General features: G+C 47.8%; 4 protein-coding genes across 6 annotated transcripts in view; 1 reads left to right on the top strand and 3 right to left on the bottom strand.

The window, feature by feature from the left end:
- Positions 1–1779, bottom strand: part of fanca (FA complementation group A) — a 16428-nt gene extending 14649 nt beyond the window's left edge. For both annotated transcript variants that reach the window (XM_084017063.1, XM_084017064.1), the window contains exons 1-2: positions 1570–1779; positions 364–476 (exon numbers count right to left, since the gene is read on the bottom strand). In XM_084017063.1, coding sequence (XP_083873189.1) covers positions 364–476; positions 1570–1630 — 174 coding nt within the window. In that variant the 5' untranslated portion in view covers positions 1631–1779. The remainder of the gene's footprint in view (positions 1–363; positions 477–1569) is intronic.
- A 2540-nt stretch (positions 1780–4319) lies between these two features.
- On the bottom strand, positions 4320–6536 carry slc10a3 (solute carrier family 10 member 3). The gene has a single exon (XM_084017099.1). It carries the CDS (start codon positions 6271–6273, stop codon positions 4867–4869), a length of 1407 nt encoding a protein of 468 aa, XP_083873225.1. The 5' UTR covers positions 6274–6536; the 3' UTR covers positions 4320–4866.
- Positions 6537–10205: 3669 nt separating this feature from the next.
- On the top strand, positions 10206–18393 carry prmt7 (protein arginine methyltransferase 7). Its single transcript, XM_084017087.1, has 17 exons — positions 10206–10511; positions 10690–10726; positions 10924–11073; positions 11187–11295; positions 11409–11521; positions 11856–12088; positions 12365–12545; positions 12811–12938; positions 13763–13904; positions 13978–14061; positions 14166–14213; positions 14450–14539; positions 15766–15927; positions 16024–16098; positions 17253–17413; positions 17680–17776; positions 17857–18393. The coding sequence occupies exons 1-17, from the start codon at positions 10417–10419 to the stop codon at positions 18049–18051; spliced, it is 2100 nt and encodes a 699-aa protein (XP_083873213.1). The 5' UTR covers positions 10206–10416; the 3' UTR covers positions 18052–18393.
- Positions 18100–21775, bottom strand: ciapin1 (cytokine induced apoptosis inhibitor 1). 2 transcript variants are annotated; one of them, XM_084017110.1, is made up of 9 exons: positions 21638–21775; positions 21202–21377; positions 20895–21038; positions 20589–20668; positions 19586–19745; positions 19390–19466; positions 19030–19145; positions 18629–18710; positions 18100–18556 (listed from the first exon to the last, which is right to left on the bottom strand). In XM_084017110.1, the coding sequence occupies exons 2-9, from the start codon at positions 21356–21358 to the stop codon at positions 18446–18448; spliced, it is 927 nt and encodes a 308-aa protein (XP_083873236.1). In that variant the 5' UTR covers positions 21359–21377; positions 21638–21775; the 3' UTR covers positions 18100–18445. The 2 variants fall into 2 exon arrangements, with proteins under 2 accessions (XP_083873236.1, XP_083873237.1); XM_084017111.1 differs by having other exon boundaries at positions 19390–19463.
- Positions 21776–22003: the final 228 nt, after the last annotated feature.

Here is a 22003-nt window from a genome sequence, read left to right as displayed (position 1 = left end):
GGGGTCCCTCCACCGGGTCTCTAAAGGCCTTGGGGGTCCCTCCACCGGGTCTAATAGGCCATGGGGGTCCCTCCACCGGGTCTCTAAAGGCCTTGGGGGTCCCTCCATCGGGTCTCTAAAGGCCTTGGGGGTCCCTCCATCGGGTCTCTATAGGCCTTGGGGGTCCCTCCACCGGGTCTAATAGGCTTGTGGGTCCCTCCATCGGGTCTCTATAGGCCTTGGGGGTCCCTCCATCGGGTCTCTATAGGCCTTGGGGGTCCCTCCACCGGGTCTAATAGGCTTGGGGGTCCCTCCACCGGGTCTCTAAAGGCCTGAAAATGAGACCTCTGGTCTAGCGTGTCTGCCTTCAGGCCGCTGACTCACCCCGACCTCCCTGAGCAGACTGCAGAGGTCCTGCTGCTGCTCCAACAGCTGGATGGCTGCCGTCTGCAGCCTGAGAAGGTCTTCCTGCTTCGGCCTCTTCACCACGCGACCAGCTGGGAGAACGACGGCAGGAAGAACATCATTAATCTCTTACAGAATTATACTGCTTCAGTGGGCGGGACATAACGCTGGGAGGAATGTCATTTGATTGGTTGACAGTATTAGCTCAGCACCAGTGTTTGTGTACCTAAAGGTGCATTGATTGAATGGATGGTTGTCATGACGATAAACGGTGTGTACCAGCTGATGTTAGTCTTACTTTGTCTTTCCCGGAAAGGAATAGAAATTGAAAATTTGATATAAAAATACAAAGAAAACTTGGCGTGTGTTATTTAATAGCTGGATAATATGACCGGGATGTGTTCTACAAGTGTTTGTTTTTAAACTATATTTAATTTCAGATGATTTTAATTATTTTGTTGAATGGATTAACGTTAGTCTGACTACTCTGAGTGTATTATCAGGTCAGAGTTTGCTTTACGTAATTTGGTGCTGCATCAATAATATTTTGTTTTTTATTATTATTATGTTTATACTACCTTATCTGAGATCTCAGGAATGTATTTTGTAATTGTATTATTACTATCTATTGACTTTTTGTTTGTGTATCTGTGAAACAGCTCTTATGAATTGTGTTGTGTTAATCTTTGACATAATTTGTAAACTGAATACTTAAATAAAGTTTATACAAAACAAATAGTAGCCGAGAAGCTAGCGGAGCAGCTAGCGAGCTAAGTAGCTTTACGTATGTTATATGGTAGAAACCATTCATGTGAGCTAGCGGAGCAGCTAGCGAGCTAAGTAGCTTTACGTATGTTATATGGTAGAAACCATTCATGTGAGCTAGCGGAGCAGCTAGCGAGCTAAGTAGCTTTACGTATGTTATATGGTAGAAACCATTCATGTGAGCTAGCGGAGCAGCTAGCGAGCTAAGTAGCTTTACGTATGTTATATGGTAGAAACCATTCATGTGAGCTAGCGGAGTAGCTAGCGAGCTAAGTAGCTTTACGTATGTTATATGGTAGAAACCATTCATGTGAGCTAGCGGAGCAGCTAGCGAGCTAAGTAGCTTTACGTATGTTATATGGTAGAAACCATTCATGTGAGCTAGCGGAGCAGCTAGCGAGCTAGCTACCTTCCACTCACCGAGGAGGCTCGACAGAGTCCTCTTCTGAGAAACAGATTCACCGGATGCACTCAGGGACATTTTTAACGTCGCGTTGGCTGAACGTCGACGTCTTCAGCCAGTTGTCCCGTTAACGTCACCACGTTAACCGTGTTTTTTAAGCGTTTATACCCGTGACTGTCGGGTTAGCCTTACAAATCACCGTGCAACTGTTTTGGTTTTTCCTCCATGATTTCCTTCTCGCGCTTTTCTCTCCCATTGGTCCGCGCTGGAGCCAATCAGGATGGAGCATTCGGCTGTGGGACCAACAGAACATAACCCGGAGTTTTAAAGTCTCCTCTGTTTTGTTTAGTTTTTAAAGTTTACACTTCTGACGCTCCTCATGTATTCAATCCTTTTTGTGGTTCTTTTGTGTCTCATTTTAGTTGTTTTGAATCTCATTTTAGTTGTTTTGTGTCTCATTTTAGTTGTTTTGAGTCTCGCTGTGATTGTTTTGCATCTCTTTAAAGGTGTTTTGGGTGTCTTTTAAATCATTTTGTGTCTTTGTAGTTGTTTTGTGTTTAAATCCATCCATTGTCTACCGCTGGAGCCGAGCTGTCATTGGGCGAAGGCAGGGTTTACCTGGACAGGTAGCCAGTCTATATATATAGTATATAGTATATATAATATACCATGTATATAATATATACTATATACAGTATATTTATACAACATATTTATAAATATACTGTATATAGTATAGTAGATACAGAGTATAGTATTGTATGTACATACATACATATATATTTTATGTCATAAGAGGCGTTTCTGAGAGTGGGTTTCCTCAGCATGATCTCTCAGCTGAGATGAACGTGACCTTTAGCCTTCCTTCTTCCCGCCTCTCCCTTGGACCTACTTCCTGTCCGTGTTTCAGCGATAGCGAGCTGCAGACCGGGATGTGCAGGTCAGGACAGGCCGACTGTAACTTAGCTTCCTCCTTCTCATAATGTGACCTGGTTCTGAGTCTTCATCGTTCTGCCGTGTTTTATCTCAACATCCAGCGAGGTTGTGATGTGCTAAATGAAGAACGAGTATGACTGTGAGTGAGCTGAGGTCCGTCGTGCCCTTGGTGTGTCGGGTGAGATCCCACCTCCGCTCCCTTCAGGCTCCGATGTCTGCTCTGGACTTCCTGGCTTCATTGCGGCAGGAAAGCGGTCTCACGGGAGCCGATGAAAGGAACTCATGAAAAGTTAATGACGTGTCCTCATGAATCTTTAACAGCCTCTTTCCTATTATGCCACTAATGTGCGGGCGTCGATACAAACAGGAGTGTTGATGTGCAAACTCACCAGCAAGGCCGAGTATCACACACAACACACACAACACACACACGGCGTGATGAAGGCCGGACTGCTGCCGGACCTCCAGCTGCCTGATGGCAAACACTTTACAGCTGTGTAGCATCTTTTTGTCATTGTTTTGTGTCCCTTTGTAGTTGTTCTGTCCCTCATTTCAATGTTTTTTGTCTCTTTGTGGTTATTTTGTGTGTCTTTGTAGTTGTTATGGGTCTCATTGTAGTTGTTTTGTGTCACTTTGTAGTCATTTTGTGTGTCTTTGTAGTTGCTTTGTGTCCCTTTGTGTCCAATCAAAATAATCTATCTTAGTAAAACAGTAATAATCTCCTTTGTGGGACAGTTAGACCGTTTTAGATGTTGAGATATTTCCCAGTTCGATGCTGTTTAAGCTCGAGTGTTAAACTGTAAAATGATATTTGGTGGATTTAAAACTTGTGTTTAAAGTCTGCCGTATCGACGTATTTAGTTGCAGTGACATCATGTAGGTCAGGGAGCAGCTCCGTCCATCACAGAAACAAAAATCAATTCTACAAAGAGGTTTGTGTTTGAACGTAAGAGGAAGAGGAACGAGGTCGTGACTCAGAGAGAGATCGTGTTGCTTCATACAGCCATCGTTCCCTCGAGACCAGCAGCAGAGATCCGGACCCCTGGGGGGGGCAACAACACCTACATTCCTGAGAGCTCAGTCAGAAGCTGCAGGTCTGGACTCTCCTGTTTTCCAGTACGTAACCCCCCCCCCCTCAGAGAGAAACCGCGTTAATGAGGTCACATGATCAAGCCGTGCTCAGTGGGTAAACAGGAAGTCTCTACACGAGCGGGCCGCGCCCCGTTTCCCAGAAAGGAGAGGAAGGCGTGGCGATTGTGAGCTGAATGTTGACTGATTAAACCTGGACGTTGTCCTCCGGAGCAACAAGTTGTCTCTTTGAATCCTGTTTTCATTTCTTACATTCTTGTTTATTAGACTCTCTTATCTGCCACCGACATCTGGAAGACCAACGTGTCGCTTCACGTTCATCTCCAGAAACACACCGCTCTGTGCTTTGAGATAAAGAATTCAGAGTTTATACTTCAGCAGCACAAACTCACCTCCACTGTCAAAGCCCTCTCATTTTAGTCGTTTTGTGTCTCTATTAAGTCGTTTTGTGTCTCATTTCAGTTGTTTGGAGCCACTAAAGTCTCACATTGCAAACTGTTTCTTCTACTTTGAAGGGATTTAAAATGTTAATCTGTAAACTATTTTGATTCCCGGGTTTAGTGGAAAGTTTTTCATATCAGAAAAGCCAGGATTTCGACACGAGCTGTGAAGCTGCTGTTTAAACACAAAACGGTGAACGACCGGTTTCCAACGTCTGTGTGTGAAGGTGAAACCAAACACACGCCGGTCAGCTGATCTTCTCGGCACACGCACACACACACACGTTCTCGACAAACTGAAGCCTGCTTGGACAACATTTATTTACTTTTTCCTCTTCGTTTCTCCGCTCTAATATTCAAGTACATGGATCCGCAGATCCAGGAAACAATCAGTAGCAAATTACTTTCATGTCATCATCATGTTCCTGTTTGGTTCCCCCTCAGGCTAAGACACATGGACCTCTTGTAAACATGATGCAAATCAATCTTTGCTTTTTTTTTGGATTACAAAAAAAGTTATCTGGTAGAAAAATATCTTTTTCTTTTTATAGGTATATGTCTCTTCTTAGGAATATTTACATTGAGTACCTCACAGTATAATCTGATTTTTAAAAAGTACATACTGTAAAATAAACCAAAATAAACGGTCTCAAGAGGGGGTAAAAGGCCTTTGGTTTTCATGAAAAATACGAAAACAACGACAAAAACACAAAAAGTCCATTAACTGTCCCGGTTACCACGGCGATGACGACCGGATCTCGTGATTGTTGTGGGTCACTGTGGGACGCCCAAACTTCCACAGGACTTCAAAGAGTGCATTCATCAAAAAGTCTCCCAAAAAAACTACAATCAGGGGTCACCCGAGGGTCGGGCGGCGGCGCCACACAGCCGGCGCCGGGCGAAGTAGCCCAGAACGATGAGCAGCATCTCCGAGGTGCTGCTGAGGGCCACGATGAAAGGCGCCTGGGACGCGAAGTCCGCCTCCACCCGGTGGAAGGACAGCTGCATGACGGCGAGCGCCAGCAGGCTGTTCTGGACGCCCACCTCGATGCTGACCGTCTTCCTCAGCGGCGGGGCGAGGCCCGCCAGCTTGGCCAGGCCGGCGCCGACCACTAAGCCCAGCAAAGGCACCGTCACGCCGACCGCCACGATCTGGGGCCGGACGTTGGCGAGGATGGACGCGCCCATCTGGTAGGCCATGAAGATGCCGCCCACGATGAGCACCAGGCTGAAGGGGCGTATGAGCGCCAGCAGGACGCGTGTGAGGGCGGGCAGCCGCAGCTTGACCAGCATGCCCAGCGAGATGGGGATGGCGATGAAGAGGAGGGTGCCGAGGATCTTCACAAAGGGCACGTGGAGGGCGGCGTGCACGCCCAGCAGCTGGCCATACAGCGCCGACGACAGAGGCATGGCCGCGGCCGCCACCACCGTGGACACCAGCGTCATGGAGATGGCCAGGGTGACGTCGCCGCCCAGCAGTAGGCTGTACAGGTAGCCGCCACCGCCGCCCGGCGCCGAGCAGGTGATGACCAGGCCCAGGGCGAGCGCCTTGGGCAGCGAGGCCAGCCGGGATACACAGTAGGCATACAGCGGCATCACCAGGAACTGCCCCAGCACCCCGAGGAGCAGCGGCGTGGGGCTCCTCAGCAGACCCCGCAGCACCTCCACCTCCACCTTGCAGCCAAACGCACACTTGTTGACGAAGATGAGGGGCAGCAGCGCGAACAGCACCGGGTTCTCCGAGAAGTGGGACAGGCCGCCCGACTGGATGAGCCGGGTGGCCGGGTCATCGCTGCCCGGCGCCACACGGATGGAGTAGTCCGTCCTCTCCTCGATCAGGACCGGCAACGAGTCCCGGTCCAGATCCAGGTCCATCAGCTGGATCTGCAGCTGAGCGCGGCCGGGGAACCCGGAGCGGATGCTGATGACGTAGCTGCGCTGCCCGCTGTCCGTCACGTTGAGTATGGAGAGGACCTCCGGGTCCAGGGAGCGGACGGTCACCGTCTGCTTCCGGCTCTGGCGGCCCGTCCTCCCGGCGGCGGCGGTGCTCCGGTACCGGCTCGAGATCACAATCACGCCGTTGGTGTTCTCCGGGAACTCGAACTCCTGCGACGAGCCGTCCCCGATGCTGATGAACCCGCTGCTGTCGTCGGGGCCGGTGTGGTTCCTGCCGTCGACCGTGAGGTTTCCGGTGGCCCACGCCCGGTCCGCTCCGGTAACAAGGAAGAGACAACAGAATGTAAATAGCGTCCTCATCGTATTGACGTACGGTTGGTGGGGGGTGGGGAGGGGCGGCCTCCGCAGACGGCTACACCGCCGCCCTGTTGCTACACGACGGGGAACTTCTCATTCCGGTCTGCGGTGTGAAACGACAGCAGCCGGCTCCGCGTCTCGTCTGGTTCCCATTTTGTCGCTGCCTTTATACCGGAACCGAAACATCACCCCGCCCTGTCCTGTCCCGAGCCCGGCTCTTCCGCGGCGGCGGCGCTGCCCCCTCCCCTCCCCTCCCCCTCCCTCCTCTCCGGTACACACAGGTCTCCTTTCCCGCCTTTGTCTACTCGATGCGGGGGCGTCCGTCCCGGTGAGCCGAAGCCTCGCCGCGTCTTCCGTGTGTATCGTCTCCCCGGTTGGAAAAAGCGGAGAGCATCGTTAGCTTCGGTCGTTCGCTCGATGTTCACATTTAAGTTCAAGCTAGCGCGAGGGGAAGTCTGACTTCCGGCGACGGACTGTCAAAATAAAAGTCCGTTCTTACTTTGGTGGGCTATAACTAGACGTGGGAGAAATTAAAAATGTTTAATTAAAAATATATATATAAATATATACATATATAAAATATATATTATAATAATAAATCCAATCCAATTTAATTTTATTTTATATATTTCTAATTTGTATAAATGTGTATTACATTCGTTATTGAGAGAACAGAGCAGCATCACACTCTGTATTGTGTAATATGTCGTGCGTGGACGTGCAGGTTCAACAATAGCTCCAGTCTTGTGTATCAACTTCTTTGTGCTCTTTAGATAATGAGATACCTCGAGGCTTTATCAGTTCAATTCAATGCAACTGTCTGCCAGGTTAACAGATACTTTACACACCAGATATGAAATATCATCCTTCATAAAAGAGCAAACAATCAGACTACCACACACAGCCATAAAAACATAGAAATATAAATTAAATTAATAATGAAAATAAATAAACTAAAAATAGCAATACAATTATTATTGTTTTTAATAATAATAAAATAAAAAATAGAAATACAATTATTAAAAATGAATCATGAATATAATAAAAAATAAAATAAAATAAAAATAATAAAAAAGTAATAATAATGATAAAATAAAATACAAACAGAATAAAAATAGAAATAAAATTAATACAAACAGAATAAAAATAGAAATAAAATTAATACAAATGAATAATAAAAATAAAATAAAAATATGAAATAAACCACAATAATTGAATAAACAGCAGTGCATCAAGAAAATAAAAAGAAACAGAATATATAATACACTACAAGGAAAGGGGAGGGGGGATGCAAGGTCGACACCACAACAGTCCATACACAGATCATGCAAAGGTCAATTCACATACAGTCCACAACAACACAATATACAGGACCTACTACGCACATGGATTCAGCTTTAATCTTTAAACCACCCTCCACTTCCTGTCTCTCTCTGGCAACTTGACATGACCGTTCTCTAATCCAATCAGAGCTCAACTGCCCTCAGCCAGTAAACAGGAGCATCATATGAGGGGGGGGGGGGGGGGGGGGGGGGGGCAGGGATTACCCATCACACACACACTCAGCCAGTGTTTCACGTTCTCCCCGTCAGCGTGGGTTCTCTCGGGCTCTCCAGCTTCCACAGTCATGCAGGGTCATTCTCTAAATGTTGTCTGTCTCTGTGATAGTCTGGTTACCTGTCCAGGTGACCCCCCCCCCTCCCCCCACCACCCTAAACAGGATGAAACTGGAGGCCTGTTAATCCGGACTTTCACTGTCGGTTTCTGCCCCCTGGCCTTTGACCCCGGAGCATCTTGTGACACGGATCCATTCTACTCACAGAGGAAAGTCAACACTGTCACACCCCCTCAGCAGTTTCTGGTTACACATCCGCCGCCAGGGAGGCTGTTACGTATTTGTCAACACAAACAGCAGACACAACTGGGAAACCTGACCCTGAATCTGGTGTAAAGGGGGAACTCCGTCCTCGTTTTATAGCAACTGCTGAGTGACTCGCATATTTAAAAAACATGCTTTTTTTATCAATTCATAACGCTCCATGAACGGAGTTCCTGGATATAAACTGTCAGCTTGTTCATTGTGTTTTGTGCCCTCCTTCTGTCGCCACGGCTATTAGTCGAAGCTTCCAGAAAAAGAAAAGGGCGTGGGAGTCCACAGTGAAAACGCCAAGAAGCCAAGACCACCTGCTGGGACGATTGCTCCGGCCTCCTCTTTGACGTTTCACGGAGTGACAGCCGGTCGTTACAGGGCACCAACATTTCCTGCTGCCCTCCCAGCGCTGTCGAATTATTTACTCATGATGATCATTCACCTCCTGACCTCTCTCACAAACACAGCAGAGAGGGGGGCTGTCAAACAGACATAGCAGGGGGGGCTTTAGGGGCGGGGTTAACTGGTGATTGACATGTTGGTGCCACTAAACTAAACACCTCTAGAGTCTCTATCTAACACGGTGACGTATTTACACTAAACACCTCTAGTCTCTATCTAACACGGTGACGTATTTACACTAAACACCTCTAGAGTCTCTATCTAACATGGTGACGTATTTACACTAAACACCTCTAGAGTCTCTATCTAACACGGTGACGTATTTAAACTAAACACCTCTAGTCTCCATCTAACACGGTGACGTATTAACACTAAACACCTCTAGAGTCTCCATCTAACACGGTGACGTATTTACACTAAACACCTCTAGAGTCTCCATCTAACACGGTGACGTATTTACACTAAACACCTCTAGTCTCTATCTAACACGGTGACGTATTTACACTAAACACCTCTAGAGTCTCCATCTAACACGGTGACGTATTTACACTAAACACCTCTAGTCTCCATCTAACACGGTGACGTATTTACACTAAACACCTCTAGAGTCTCCATCTAACACGGTGACGTATTTACACTAAACACCTCTAGAGTCTCTATCTAACACGGTGACGTATTTACACTAAACACCTCTAGTCTCCATCTAACACGGTGACGTATTTACACTAAACACCTCTAGTCTCTATCTAACACGGTGACGTATTTACACTAAACACCTCTAGAGTCTCTATCTAACACGGTGACGTATTTACACTAAACACCTCTAGAGTCTCCATCTAACACGGTGACGTATTTACACTAAACACCTCTAGTCTCTATCTAACACGGTGACGTATTTACACTAAACACCCCTAGAGTCTCCATCTAACACGGTGACGTATTTACACTAAACACCTCTAGAGTCTCCATCTAACACGGTGACGTCTTTACACTAAACACCTCTAGAGTCTCCATCTAACACGGTGACGTATTTACACTAAACACCTCTAGAGTCTCCATCTAACACGGTGACGTATTTACACTAAACACCTCTAGAGTCTCTATCTAACACGGTGACGTATTTACACTAAACACCTCTAGAGTCTCCATCTAACACGGTGACGTCTTTACACTAAACACCTCTAGTCTCCATCTAACACGGTGACGTATTTACACTAAACACCTCTAGTCTCCATCTAACACGGTGACGTATTTACACTAAACACCTCTAGTCTCTATCTAACACGGTGACGTCTTTACACTAAACACCTCTAGTCGCCATCTAACACGGTGACGTATTTACACTAAACACCTCTAGAGTCTCCATCTAACACGGTGACGTCTTTACACTAAACACCTCTAGTCGCCATCTAACACGGTGACGTATTTACACTAAACACCTCTAGAGTCTCCATCTAACACGGTGACGTATTTACACTAAACACCTCTAGAGTCTCCATCTAACACGGTGACGTATTTACACTAAACACCTCTAGTCGCCATCTAACACGGTGACGTATTTACACTAAACACCTCTAGAGTCTCCATCTAACACGGTGACGTATTTACACTAAACACCTCTAGTCTCCATCTAACACGGTGACGTATTTACACTAAACACCTCTAGTCTCTATCTAACACGGTGACGTATTTAAACCTCACCCCGCCCTGTCCTAGCCTGTCAGTGACGTCACTGAGAAAGATGGCGGCCTCCATGGAAGCAGCGCTGTGTCTGTAATCAAATATACTGTCGGAGTTTTGTGTAACTTTTCGGTAAAAACGTCGTGTTTCCGCTCTCTGACGTCACCGGAGTGTTATAGACGGTTAAACGGAAGATGAAGACGTTCTGTGGGAGAGCCAACCCGAGCACCGGAGCGTTAGACTGGGTGGAGGAGAGCGAGGAGTACGACTACCACCAGGAGATAGCCAGGTACCGTTAGCGTTAGCTTAGCTTCCCGATGTATGTTGTGCTGTAGAATGTACTCGAATTTCGATTTCAATAATGATTTGAATGAAAAAAAAAAGTCAGCTGCAAGTTAGTGATAGAAAAATGCTGACTAATGACACCGGTCCACCTGAATCAGTTCACCATGTTTGTCTCCGTTCAGGTCCTGTTATGCAGATATGCTACACGACCATGACAGGGTGAGTGATGTCATCGACCGCATTAAGTCTGATTATAGTCTGATACGTCATGGACCAGTGAACGGAGGTTAAAACAGGGAGGCTGATCTGCTGATGCACAAGATGTGTTGAGGACAGGATGAGGCTCTACGACTGGAACTAGACTGGGATGGTCCTCTTGAAGGGGGTCACACTGTCGATGTACTCTGTGCCTCCAGAATCAGAAGTACTTCCAGGGGATCCGGGCGGCCGTGGCCAGGGTGAAGGCTCGGGGTCAGAAGGTCATCGTCCTGGACATCGGGACGGGAACGGGCCTCCTGTCCATGATGGCCGTCACCGCCGGAGCTGACTTGTGCTACGCTGTGGAGGTAGAGATGCTCTATAATATCACTACCCGTCTAAGAAAAGTATGTGGACAGGATGGGACCTGGGTCCTGCAGATCCCAGACTGCTTCAGGGGTTTCCTCTGGTCCCTCTGCAGGTCTTCAAGCCCATGGCGGAGGCAGCGCAGGGCATCGTGGAGAAGAACGGCTTCTCTGAAAAGATCAAGATCATCAACAAACACTCCACTGAGGTCACCGTGGGGCCAGGTACCACACCGTCCGTCTGTCTGTGTATATAAATATATATATATATATAAATATATATATAAATATAAATATATATGTATATGCTGCGTTGACATGTTTGCTGCTGAATACAGACGGAGATATGCAAATGAAGGCCAACGTGCTGATCACAGAGCTGTTTGATACGGAGCTGATCGGTGAAGGAGCTCTGCCCAGCTACGAACACGCTCACCAACACCTGGTCCAGGTCTGTGGCGTTTAAGGATGTTTTTAAAGGTCCCACAATGCAACAAGTGGCGCAAATAAAACAACTTTTTTTCCTACATTGACTGTAGATATCTCCCCCTAAAGACCCTCTGACCCCCTAAAGAATACAAAACCGGGTCCACGTGGGTCTGAGAGGCTGAAATGAGACGTCATAGATATATTATATATATTAGAATGGAAATGTGTCCCAGTTGGTTGCAGAGTATGTGAATAACATCAGCTGATGTAAAAGTAAACATGGCTCCAAGCTGTTGCCTAGCAACATAAGTCCTTTGAGACAGTGTGACATTAAAGTTCCTGTCTCCTCCCTGCAGGCGTCCTGTGAGGCGGTCCCTCACCGGGCCACGGTCTACGCCCAGCTGGTGGAGTCGGAGCTGCTGTGGAGCTGGGCCCAGCTGCAGCCCCTGGAGGTGGGGGAGGGGCTCCGCCTGGTCCCGCCCCCCGCCGTGGGCCGCTGTGCTGGGGCTCACTCGGTGTGTGACATCCAGCTGAGCCAGGTGTCTCCCAGCAGCTTCACCCCCCTCGGGCCTCTCTGCGTCATGTTCAGGTACATATACACACATACATATACACGGATACATATACATATACACACATACATATACACACATACATATACACGGATACATATACATATATACACATACATATACACACATACATATACACGGATACATATACATATATACACATACATATACACACATACATATACACGGATACATATATATATATACATATACACGGATACAGATACATATATACATATACATACATCCCTGACGTCACCTGTTTAACCACCGTTACCTTCCCTCCCTCCCAGTGTGGACTTCAGTCAGCCGGTTAGCAGCGCCCTCTGCGCCCACACCTCCCGGTTTGTGGCTCGGTCCGGCGGCCGGGCCCAGGTGGTCCTGTCCTGGTGGGACCTGGACATGGATCCCAGCGGGAGCATCGTGTGCTCCATGGCTCCCAGCTGGACATACCCACAGCCAGAGTCGGCTCCGGTGAGTTCCAGGGCGCCTGTTGGTTTGTCAGATACGAGATGCTTCCTAGCATAGAGAGGCTAAGCCCCGCCCCTTCCTGTTTCCACCATGAGACCTGATACAGAATAAATAGGCTAATCAACAGAGAGACGAATAAGTTATTGATCCCACCGTTGGCTTTTGAATTCTTTAAAATGACCTTCCTTGACTTTGAGGAGCTCCTTCTGTTCTGATGGTCTGAGTCCGGCTCCCGTTGACCCCTGCTGACCCCTGTGATGCGTTTCAGTGGCGGGACCACTGGATGCAGAGCGTCTACTTCCTGCCTGTGGAGCAGCGAGTGACGGAAGGGGAGGAGCTGACTTTGACCGTCTGCCGGGACGACTACAGTCTGTGGTACAGCCTGCAGGCCGGCAGGTAACCACTCCGACGCCACTTCCTGTTTCACTCTGAACCTGTCTGCAGTTATTACATGGTTATTAAATATCAATAAGAAGAAGAGATCATAAACTCATGTTTACAATGTTTACTGAGATAATACATCAAGAGAGAAGTAGGTCCATTTTCTCATAGACTTCTATACAACCAGAGAGGAGTCGCCCCCTGGTGGCCAGCAGAGAGAAGTAGGACCATTTTCTCATAGACTTCTATACAACCAGAGAGGAGTCGCCCCCTGGTGGCCAGCAGAGAGAAGTAGGACCATTTTCTCATAGACTTCTATACAACCAGAGAGGAGTCGCCCCCTGGTGGCCAGCAGAGAGAAGTAGGACCATTTTCTCATAGACTTCTATACAACCAGAGAGGAGTCGCCCCCTGGTGGCCAGCAGAGAGAAGTAGGACCATTTTCTCATAGACTTCTATACAACCAGAGAGGAGTCGCCCCCTGGTGGCCAGCAGAGAGAAGTAGGACCATTTTCTCATAGACTTCTATACAACCAGAGAGGAGTCGCCCCCTGGTGGCCAGCAGAGAGAAGTAGACCATTTTCTCATAGACTTCTATACAACCAGAGAGGAGTCGCCCCCTGGTGGCCAGCAGAGAGAAGTAGACCATTTTCTCATAGACTTCTATACAAGCAGAGAGGAGTCGCCCCCTGGTGGCCAGCAGAGAGACTGCAGCTTTATGGCACTTCAGCATTCTTAAGTGTGTGTGTGTGTGTGTGTGTGTGTGTGTGTGTGTGTGTGTGTGTGTGTGTGTGTGTGTGTGTGTGTGTGTGTGTGTGTGTGTGTGTGTCCCCCCTCAGCCAGCAGCAGGACTCTCAGACTGAGGCGGTCCCCTCTCGGCCCTGTTGTACCTGCCAGGCTCACCTGGTCTGGACTCGGCCGCGGTTCGGCGAGCTCAACGACGGGCGGCGCACGGCGAGCTACGTCAGCGCGCTGCGGAGCGTAAGTTGAAGCGAGGAGATGGGTGAGTTAACGTTAACGTGACTGCGGGCTGACCGGCTGCTGCGTCCTGCAGGTTCTCGGCGAGGACAGCGTGGTTCTCGGCGTCAGCGACGGAAGTCTACTTCCTGTGTTCGCTCACATGATCGGAGCCAAGAAGGTAACGTGCTTCGACCACGCGGACACGTTTCACTCGGACTCTGACCTCCAAACCAATCAGCACACTCTGACTCTGTCATTGATCCGTCTGCTCGCCTCTCGCAGGTCTTTGCTCTGGAGAACTCCAGAATGTCCAAACAGGTCATCCAGCAGGTAAATAAACACCAACGGTAATTCATTTTACATCCATTAATGGCCTACAAATAATCAGTACATTTTAATAGTCAAAAGGGAATAATAATGATGATAAATTAACCAAAATAATAATAATTAAATAAAAAAAGAAGAGAATAATTTAAAAAATATATAATACAAATAAAACATTGGAGAGGAGGGGATAAGAATCATGTTCTTTGTTTGTCAGTTTTAAAAGTCTGTTTTCTCTGCAGGTGTTGGAATCCAACTCCATGAAAGGAGGCGCTGAGCTGCTGGAGATCAGACCTGATCAGCTGACCAGTAACGACCTGGGAGGGGAGCAGGTAGGGATCTATCCCTCACTGGATCTGGAGATCACACTAGATCTAACCCTCCCTGTATCTGGAGATCACACTAGATCTAACCCTCCCTGTATCTGGAGATTACACTAGATCTAACCCTCCCTGTATCTGGAGATTACACTGGATCTAACCCTCCCTGTATCTGGAGATTACACTAGATCTAACCCTCCCTGTATCTGGAGATCACACTGGATCTAACCCTCCCTGTATCTGGAGATTACACTAGATCTAACCCTCCCTGTATCTGGAGATTACACTAGATCTAACCCTCCCTGTATCTGGAGATTACACTGGATCTAACCCTCCCTGTATCTGGAGATTACACTAGATCTAACCCTCCCTGTATCTGGAGATTACACTAGATCTAACCCTCCCTGTATCTGGAGATTACACTAGATCTAACCCTCCCTGTATCTGGAGATCACACTAGATCTAACCCTCCCTGGATCTGGAGATTACACTAGATCTAACCCTCCCTGTATCTGGAGATCACACTAGATCTAACCCTCCCTGTATCTGGAGATTACACTGGATCTAACCCTCCCTGTATCTGGAGATTACACTGGATCTAACCCTCACTGTATCTGGAGATTACACTAGATCTAACATCCCTGTATCTGGAGATCACACTAGATCTAATCCTCCCTGTATCTGGAGATTACACTAGATCTAACATCCCTGTATCTGGAGATTACACTAGATCTAACCCTCCCTGTATCTGGAGATTACACTAGATCTAACCCTCCCTGTATCTGGAGATCACACTAGATCTAACCCTCACTGTATCTGGAGATTACTCTGGATCTAATCCTCCCTGTATCTGGAGATTACACTAGATCTCACTCTCCCTGTATCTGGAGATTACACTAGATCTAACCCTCCCTGTATCTGGAGATTACACTAGATCTAACCCTCCCTGGATCTGGAGATTACACTGGATCTAACCCTCACTGTATCTGGAGATTACACTGGATCTAACCCTCCCTGTATCTGGAGATCACACTAGATCTAACCCTCCCTGGATCTGGAGATCACACTAGATCTAACCCTCCCTGGATCTGGAGATCACACTAGATCTAACCCTCCCTGTATCTGGAGATCACACTAGATCTAACTCCCTGGATCTGGAGATTTATTGATGCAGCTCATTTGAGTTGATATAACTGATCGATGACTTTGAGTGAGATAACGAGGTGTCCGTCCCACAGATCTCGGTCCTGATGGGGGAACCGTTCTTCAGCACCAGCCTCCTGCCCTGGCACTCCCTGTTCTTCTGGTACTGTCGGACCGCCCTGGCCGGCCTCCTCCGGCCCGGCGCCGCCATCCTGCCCCGCTCCGCCACGCTGCACATGGTGGCCGTGGAGTTCCAGGTGAGACCGAGGGAACATTTAATACATCGTCATGAATCACAGGATCACCGTCTGATGTGATTATTATTAAAGGTCGTTTGTCTCCATGTTTGGTAGGATCTGTGGAGGATTAGATCTCCGTGTGGATCCTGTGAAGGCTTTGATGTCTCACCCATGGATGAAATGATCCAGGTAAAAACTTTTCTCTTATTAGATCCAGATTCTTAGATCAAGCTGGAGGTATTAATCTCCAGCTACAGGGACGGTTAGATCCAGAGTAATCTCCACATACAGGGAGGGTTAGATCCAGAGTAATCTCCAGATACAGGGAGGGTTAGATCCAGAGTAATCTCCAGCTACAGGGACGGTTAGATCCAGAGTAATCTCCAGCTACAGGGACGGTTAGATCCAGAGTAATCTCCAGCTACAGGGACGGTTAGATCCAGAGTAATCTCCAGCTACAGGGACGGTTAGATCCAGAGTAATCTCCAGATACAGGGAGGGTTAGATCTAGTGTAATCTCCAGATACAGTGAGGGTTAGATCTAGTGTAATCTCCAGATACAGGGAGGGTTAGATCTAGTGTAATCTCCAGATACAGTGAGGGTTAGATCTAGTGTAATCTCCAGATACAGGGAGGGTTAGATCCAGTGTAATCTCCAGATACAGGGAGGGTTAGATCCAGTGTAATCTCCAGATACAGGGAGGGTTAGATCTAGTGTAATCTCCAGATACAGTGAGGGTTAGATCTAGTGTAATCTCCAGATACAGGGAGGGTTAGATCTAGTGTAATCTCCAGATACAGGGAGGGTTAGATCCAGTGTAATCTCCAGATACAGTGAGGGTTAGATCCAGTGTAATCTCCAGATACAGGGAGGGTTAGATCTAGTGTAATCTCCAGATACAGTGAGGGTTAGATCCAGTGTAATCTCCAGATACAGTGAGGGTTAGATCCAGTGTAATCTCCAGATACAGGGAGGGTTAGATCTAGTGTTATCTCCAGATACAGTGAGGGTTAGATCCAGTGTAATCTCCAGATACAGTGAGGGTTAGATCCAGTGTAATCTCCAGATACAGGGAGGGTTAGATCCAGAGTAATCTCCAGCTACAGGGAGGGTTAGATCTAGTGTAATCTCCAGATACAGGGAGGGTTAGATCCAGTGTGATCTCCAGATACAGGGAGGGTTAGATCTAGTGTAATCTCCAGATACAGGGAGGGTTAGATCCAGTGTGATCTCCAGATACAGGGAGGGTTAGATCTAGTGTAATCTCCAGATACAGTGAGGGTTAGATCCAGTGTAATCTCCTGTGTTTTCTTTTTAAATAACTCCTCGTGCGTCCCGACAGAGATCTCTGGATTTCCGTGAGTCCCGCGAGGCCGAGCCCCACCCCCTCTGGGAGTACCCGTGTCGTGCTCTGACCCAGTCCAAAGCCGTCTTGACCTTTGACTTCACACAGTGTGTCCCTCAACAGCCAATCAGCAGTCAGGGCTCACTGCCTTTAATAAGGTACCAGGTTTAAAAAGTATATCTGGTTGATTCTAAGGTTTTTACAGTATCATTAAAATATGATTAAAACTCTTCAAATGGCAGCAAAACATCCAGAAATGAATTAATATTTAGTTAAATTCCACGATCATCTCGTTGTTTATAGTTTGGTTTTCTATTCTGTGTCTGGAATCTGTTTCAAACTTGAGTTCAGGTGGTCTTTGTTTGATTAACAGTATAAAGTGTATCCTTCCTTCACACGCCGTTAACATTTTAAATGTTTTCAGGAGCGGTCGTTGCCATGGCGTCGCGTTGTGGATGGAATATCACTTAACGGATGACATCAGCGTCAGCGCGGGTCTGATTGGACCAATCAGTGAGCAGGTAGGGACCCCAGTGTGCCGCCTCTTTCCGTATGGATCGTCCGTGTTGGCGGCGGATTAAAGATGGGTTGTTGTTCGCAGGGCGAATGCGAGTGGAGCCGACACAGGAAACAGGGCGTGTACTTCCTGCGGTCGCCGTGGGAGAGTTCGGGCGACGGCAGAGCCGCGGTGTCTTACAGCTTCACCTTTGAACCCAGCTTAGGAGACATTAAGATGGACTTCAGCGTGGAGTCTGTGACGGAAGAAGACTGTGAGCTTTTAACTTTGAGAGTGTGAGGATCAGCCCGCGTGGTCTAAATGTGTGATTCATTGAAATAAATGGGATTCTTTTTAAACAGCTTCAGTTTTATTGCATTGAAGTGAAACACAAACATCTCATTGTCGAACCTGAACGGAGATCAATGCGTTCGAGTTGCAGAAATCCCACTGGTGAACTTCATGTGGTTTATACTGTGATGACTCGTCATAATTACAATAATTAGCAGGAGGAAACTGCAACAACACGTCATTCCATCATCAAGCTGCATCAAACTAATAGAAACTCAGGTGAACGTGGCTGGCCGGGACCCTGAAGGCATCACAGGCGGCTCACTGAGGAAGTCGGGTCTCCAGGCCGGATGGACAGAAAGGAATGTGATGTTTTTGAAGCGCGACGTCCAGAGTCTGTCTTTTAGGCGTCCGTCAGCGTCTTCTTGTCCAGGACGATCTTCTCTCCGGGTTTGAACGCCGGCATCCCGGTGTACGGGCAGCTGGCACATCGGAAGGCGTCGCCTAGGTAACACTGAGATCAGGGAGAGGATTATTTATTCAGCGTTACCAGTGAGACGGGAGATATAAACATATATATACTCACACTTCCACAGGAAGACTTTGGAAGGCTCGGCTTCTGTTTTCCTTTATTATCCTGCTCCAACTCCTCAGCAAGACCACAGGAGCTGCAAACGCACCACGTTTAATGGTCCAAAACTAATTCCACTACCAGATCCACAGAAATATAATCAACTATTTTCATCCTCTGTTCATCATCAAAAGTCATTTTTCATAAAGAAATGTCAGAAAATGCTGTTTTCAGTCCCTCAGATATGGAGATCTTCTTTCCTCTGTTCTATCATAGATGTCATCACATACAACACACATTTCAAGACCTTTATTCTACATCCAAGCACTTTTCAAACCTGGGAAACACCACTAAAATTAAAGGGTTTTCAAGGATTTCCAGCACCTGTATGAACCCTGCAGTTATGGGGACCTCACCAGTCCTTGCAGGCTTTCTTTTTGGCGGCTCCCCCACAATCAGCAGCTTTAAGGGAAGCCGGGTCTGGTTTCTTCAAGTCCTCTTCATCCAGCAGAGCGTCGGAGTCCACCAGGTCCTGGAGAGACCGGGGACAGGGGGGGACCGGGGACCCGTTAGTGGAACATGACAGTGAGAAGTGTGTGTGCGGGTTACCATCGGCAACCACGATGCTTGATGCCACCAAAGCTGACACACATCCAGGATTCCTACACTTTTCCAAAGTGAAATTCAAGCATTTCAAGGAACATGTTCATGCTTTTCCAGCCCGAGGATTTCCAGCACCCGTACGAACCCCGTGTACAGAACATGGCCACACTCACCACATCGTCGTCGTCCATGTCGCAGGCCGACAGCGTCCACATCTGGACCGTGGTGGGATCCAGAGCAGGTTTCTCTGCTGGAAGGAAACAACTCAATAGCTTTACAAAATAATTAGATAAAAAAAGATGCATCTTATCTGTGATTCTGTTTCTGGACAAAAACACGCTGAGAATGTTTCATTTATTAGAAACCCACCTGGCTTTTTCACAAATGACAGTTTAATCTGGCTGGATGATCCAACCTCAAAACTGGGTTTGGCGGCAGATATGCGGACTCTACGCAGGCTGTTTCCTTGGTAACCGGTGGACGTCGTCAGGGAGCTCAACGCCTCGGGAGTCAGTTCTGTTTTACTGACCTGGAATGACGGGAGACGGTGAAGGGTTTAGTCTCTGTGTGTGTGAATCCTGGAATGTCTAGAAGGAGTCGCCGTCATGGTGATGTCACCTGTCCATTTATGGACTACGGTTTCTCTGGTCTGGTGGACTCTAAATGGACCATAATGTACTAAATGAACATCATGCTGGATTGAAGAAGACTTGAAACTAGAGATTGAGACCATAAACTCATGTTTACTATGTTTACTGAGATAATACATCAAGAGAGAAGTAGGACCATTTTCTCATAGACTTCTATACAACCAGAGAGGAGTCGCCCCCTGGTGGCCAGCAGAGAGAAGTAGGACCATTTTCTCATAGACTTCTATACAACCAGAGAGGAGTCGCCCCCTGGTGGCCAGCAGAGAGAAGTAGGACCATTTTCTCATAGACTTCTATACAACCAGAGAGGAGTCGCCCCCTGGTGGCCAGCAGAGAGAAGTAGGACCATTTTCTCATAGACTTCTATACAACCAGAGAGGAGTCGCCCCCTGGTGGCCAGCAGAGAGAAGTAGGACCATTTTCTCATAGACTTCTATACAACCAGAGAGGAGTCGCCCCCTGGTGGCCAGCAGAGAGAAGTAGGACCATTTTCTCATAGACTTCTATACAACCAGAGAGGAGTCGCCCCCTGGTGGCCAGCAGAGAGAAGTAGGACCATTTTCTCATAGACTTCTATACAACCAGAGAGGAGTCGCCCCCTGGTGGCCAGCAGAGAGAAGTAGGACCATTTACTCATAGACTTCTATACAAACAGAGAGGAGTCGCCCCCTGGTGGCCAGCAGGGAGAAGCAGTCCTCCTGGTTTTGAACCCACTCACATACCTCCGTCATAGACGTGAAGCCCGACAGCTTCAGCGCTGACACCAGCTTCTCAACAGTCCTCACACTCTGCGCCTCAGCTCCTGCAAGTCAAACACACTGTTACACAATCAAGGTCACGACCCCGGCACACTGACCTGAGGACAATGACTCGCATCATATGAAATGAATAACTTTGGATGGGCAATATCAGGGTCATTGAAAGGAAACAACTGAATGTATAATCTCTAGTGTCCTGCCAGTCTGGCGGCATCGGGGGACTCGGTCTTGGTCCAAGTAAGACATTAAAAAGGTGCAGCCTTTATGTACCTGTAACTGGTTCATCCAGAACCAGCTTCCCACCCGGTCTGAGCACTCTGGCCATCTCCGCCAGCGTGTCCGTGTCGTGGACGGAGGAGCTGTCAGCCAGCAGGCAGGAGAGCACCCAGTCGAAGGAGGAGGCCTGGTGGGAGGCTGAGGACGAGACGGGACTTTAGTTCATCATAATCATCGTTTAACTGGATCAAATATACGTTATACAATTCCCAAAGTCACATTCAAGCACTTTTCAAACCCCACATTAAAACTCAAGGGTTTTCCAGGATTTCCAGCACCGCGTAGGAACGCTGTAACTCACACAGCAGCAGTCTCTCCATGTTCTCCACCAACACCCGGCAGTCCGGACCCACCACGGCGCCCAGCTCCTCCACGTAGCGCAGCAGGGCCGCCGGCTCCGAAGGCTGGGTCCAGACCAGCAGCACCCGGTCTCCTGCGTTGATGCCGAGGTCCGCCATGACGTCCCGGGCGCAGGTGCTGATGTAACAGTGAGTAACAATGTGAACGTTAGTGCATCAAACGCCGGTTGAGGCAGCGCTGTTGGTTATTTCAGCGTCACTAAGCGACGTCAACTCGACGAACTACTAGTTAGCGCGTTAGCTTCGTTTGTTGATACGGAGGGTTAGTGGCGCGAGCAGCAACACGGTGATGACGCAGAGACAAAAACAACCGCCGGTGCTCATTAGGTTAGCACGCGCACGTCGTTGACACGCGCACGCCCCTACACGCGGACTCACCGTTCTGTGTCGTTAACGGAGTTTGGTGGTGTAATTTACCGACACAAAAGGAGATTTCAACCGAATGTAGTCCGCTATCATCCAACGACACCTCGGTGAAAGGTTCAGCGGCGCCGAGTGTCCGTTTTCCGGTTTGACTTTTCAAAATAAAAGCCTATCTTCTTCTTTTTTTTTAATAGCCGTTGGCAAACAACTTTTAGGTGTGCATAGCGCCACCTCCTCACATGGAGTGTGGATCATAATCGCCTAGAAAAAGCTACTCTATATTCTCCTAGTAGTTTCGTTTTTTAAAAATAAATATATTGCCCTATTGCCCACATGTCCTGAGTTCATTCAAAAATAAAATCATCGTTAATGTGTCGTTGT

This window comes from Eutrigla gurnardus (assembly GCF_963514095.1).
Source record: "Eutrigla gurnardus genome assembly, chromosome: 9".
Classification (NCBI taxonomy): domain Eukaryota; kingdom Metazoa; phylum Chordata; class Actinopteri; order Perciformes; family Triglidae; genus Eutrigla; species Eutrigla gurnardus.
The sequence above is the reverse complement of the archived record's forward strand: the minus strand, read 5'-3'. Positions and strand labels throughout refer to the sequence as shown.

Bases quoted from the DNA above. Each gene is read 5' to 3' on its own strand.
- slc10a3 (XM_084017099.1), bottom strand. From the start codon at position 6,273: ATGAGGACGCTATTTACATTCTGTTGTCTCTTCCTTGTTACCGGAGCG.
- prmt7 (XM_084017087.1), top strand. From the start codon at position 10,417: ATGAAGACGTTCTGTGGGAGAGCCAACCCGAGCACCGGAGCGTTAGAC. The intron at 11,074-11,186 runs GTAGAGATGCTC...GTCCCTCTGCAG, and splicing joins ACTTGTGCTACGCTGTGGAG to GTCTTCAAGCCCATGGCGGA. The intron at 17,414-17,679 runs GTACCAGGTTTA...AAATGTTTTCAG, and splicing joins GGCTCACTGCCTTTAATAAG to GAGCGGTCGTTGCCATGGCG.
- ciapin1 (XM_084017110.1), bottom strand. From the start codon at position 21,358: ATGGCGGACCTCGGCATCAACGCAGGAGACCGGGTGCTGCTGGTCTGG. The intron at 21,039-21,201 runs GTGAGTTACAGC...TCTCGTCCTCAG, and splicing joins CATGGAGAGACTGCTGCTGT to CCTCCCACCAGGCCTCCTCC. The intron at 19,467-19,585 runs GTGGGTTTCTAA...GTTTCCTTCCAG, and splicing joins GTCATTTGTGAAAAAGCCAG to CAGAGAAACCTGCTCTGGAT.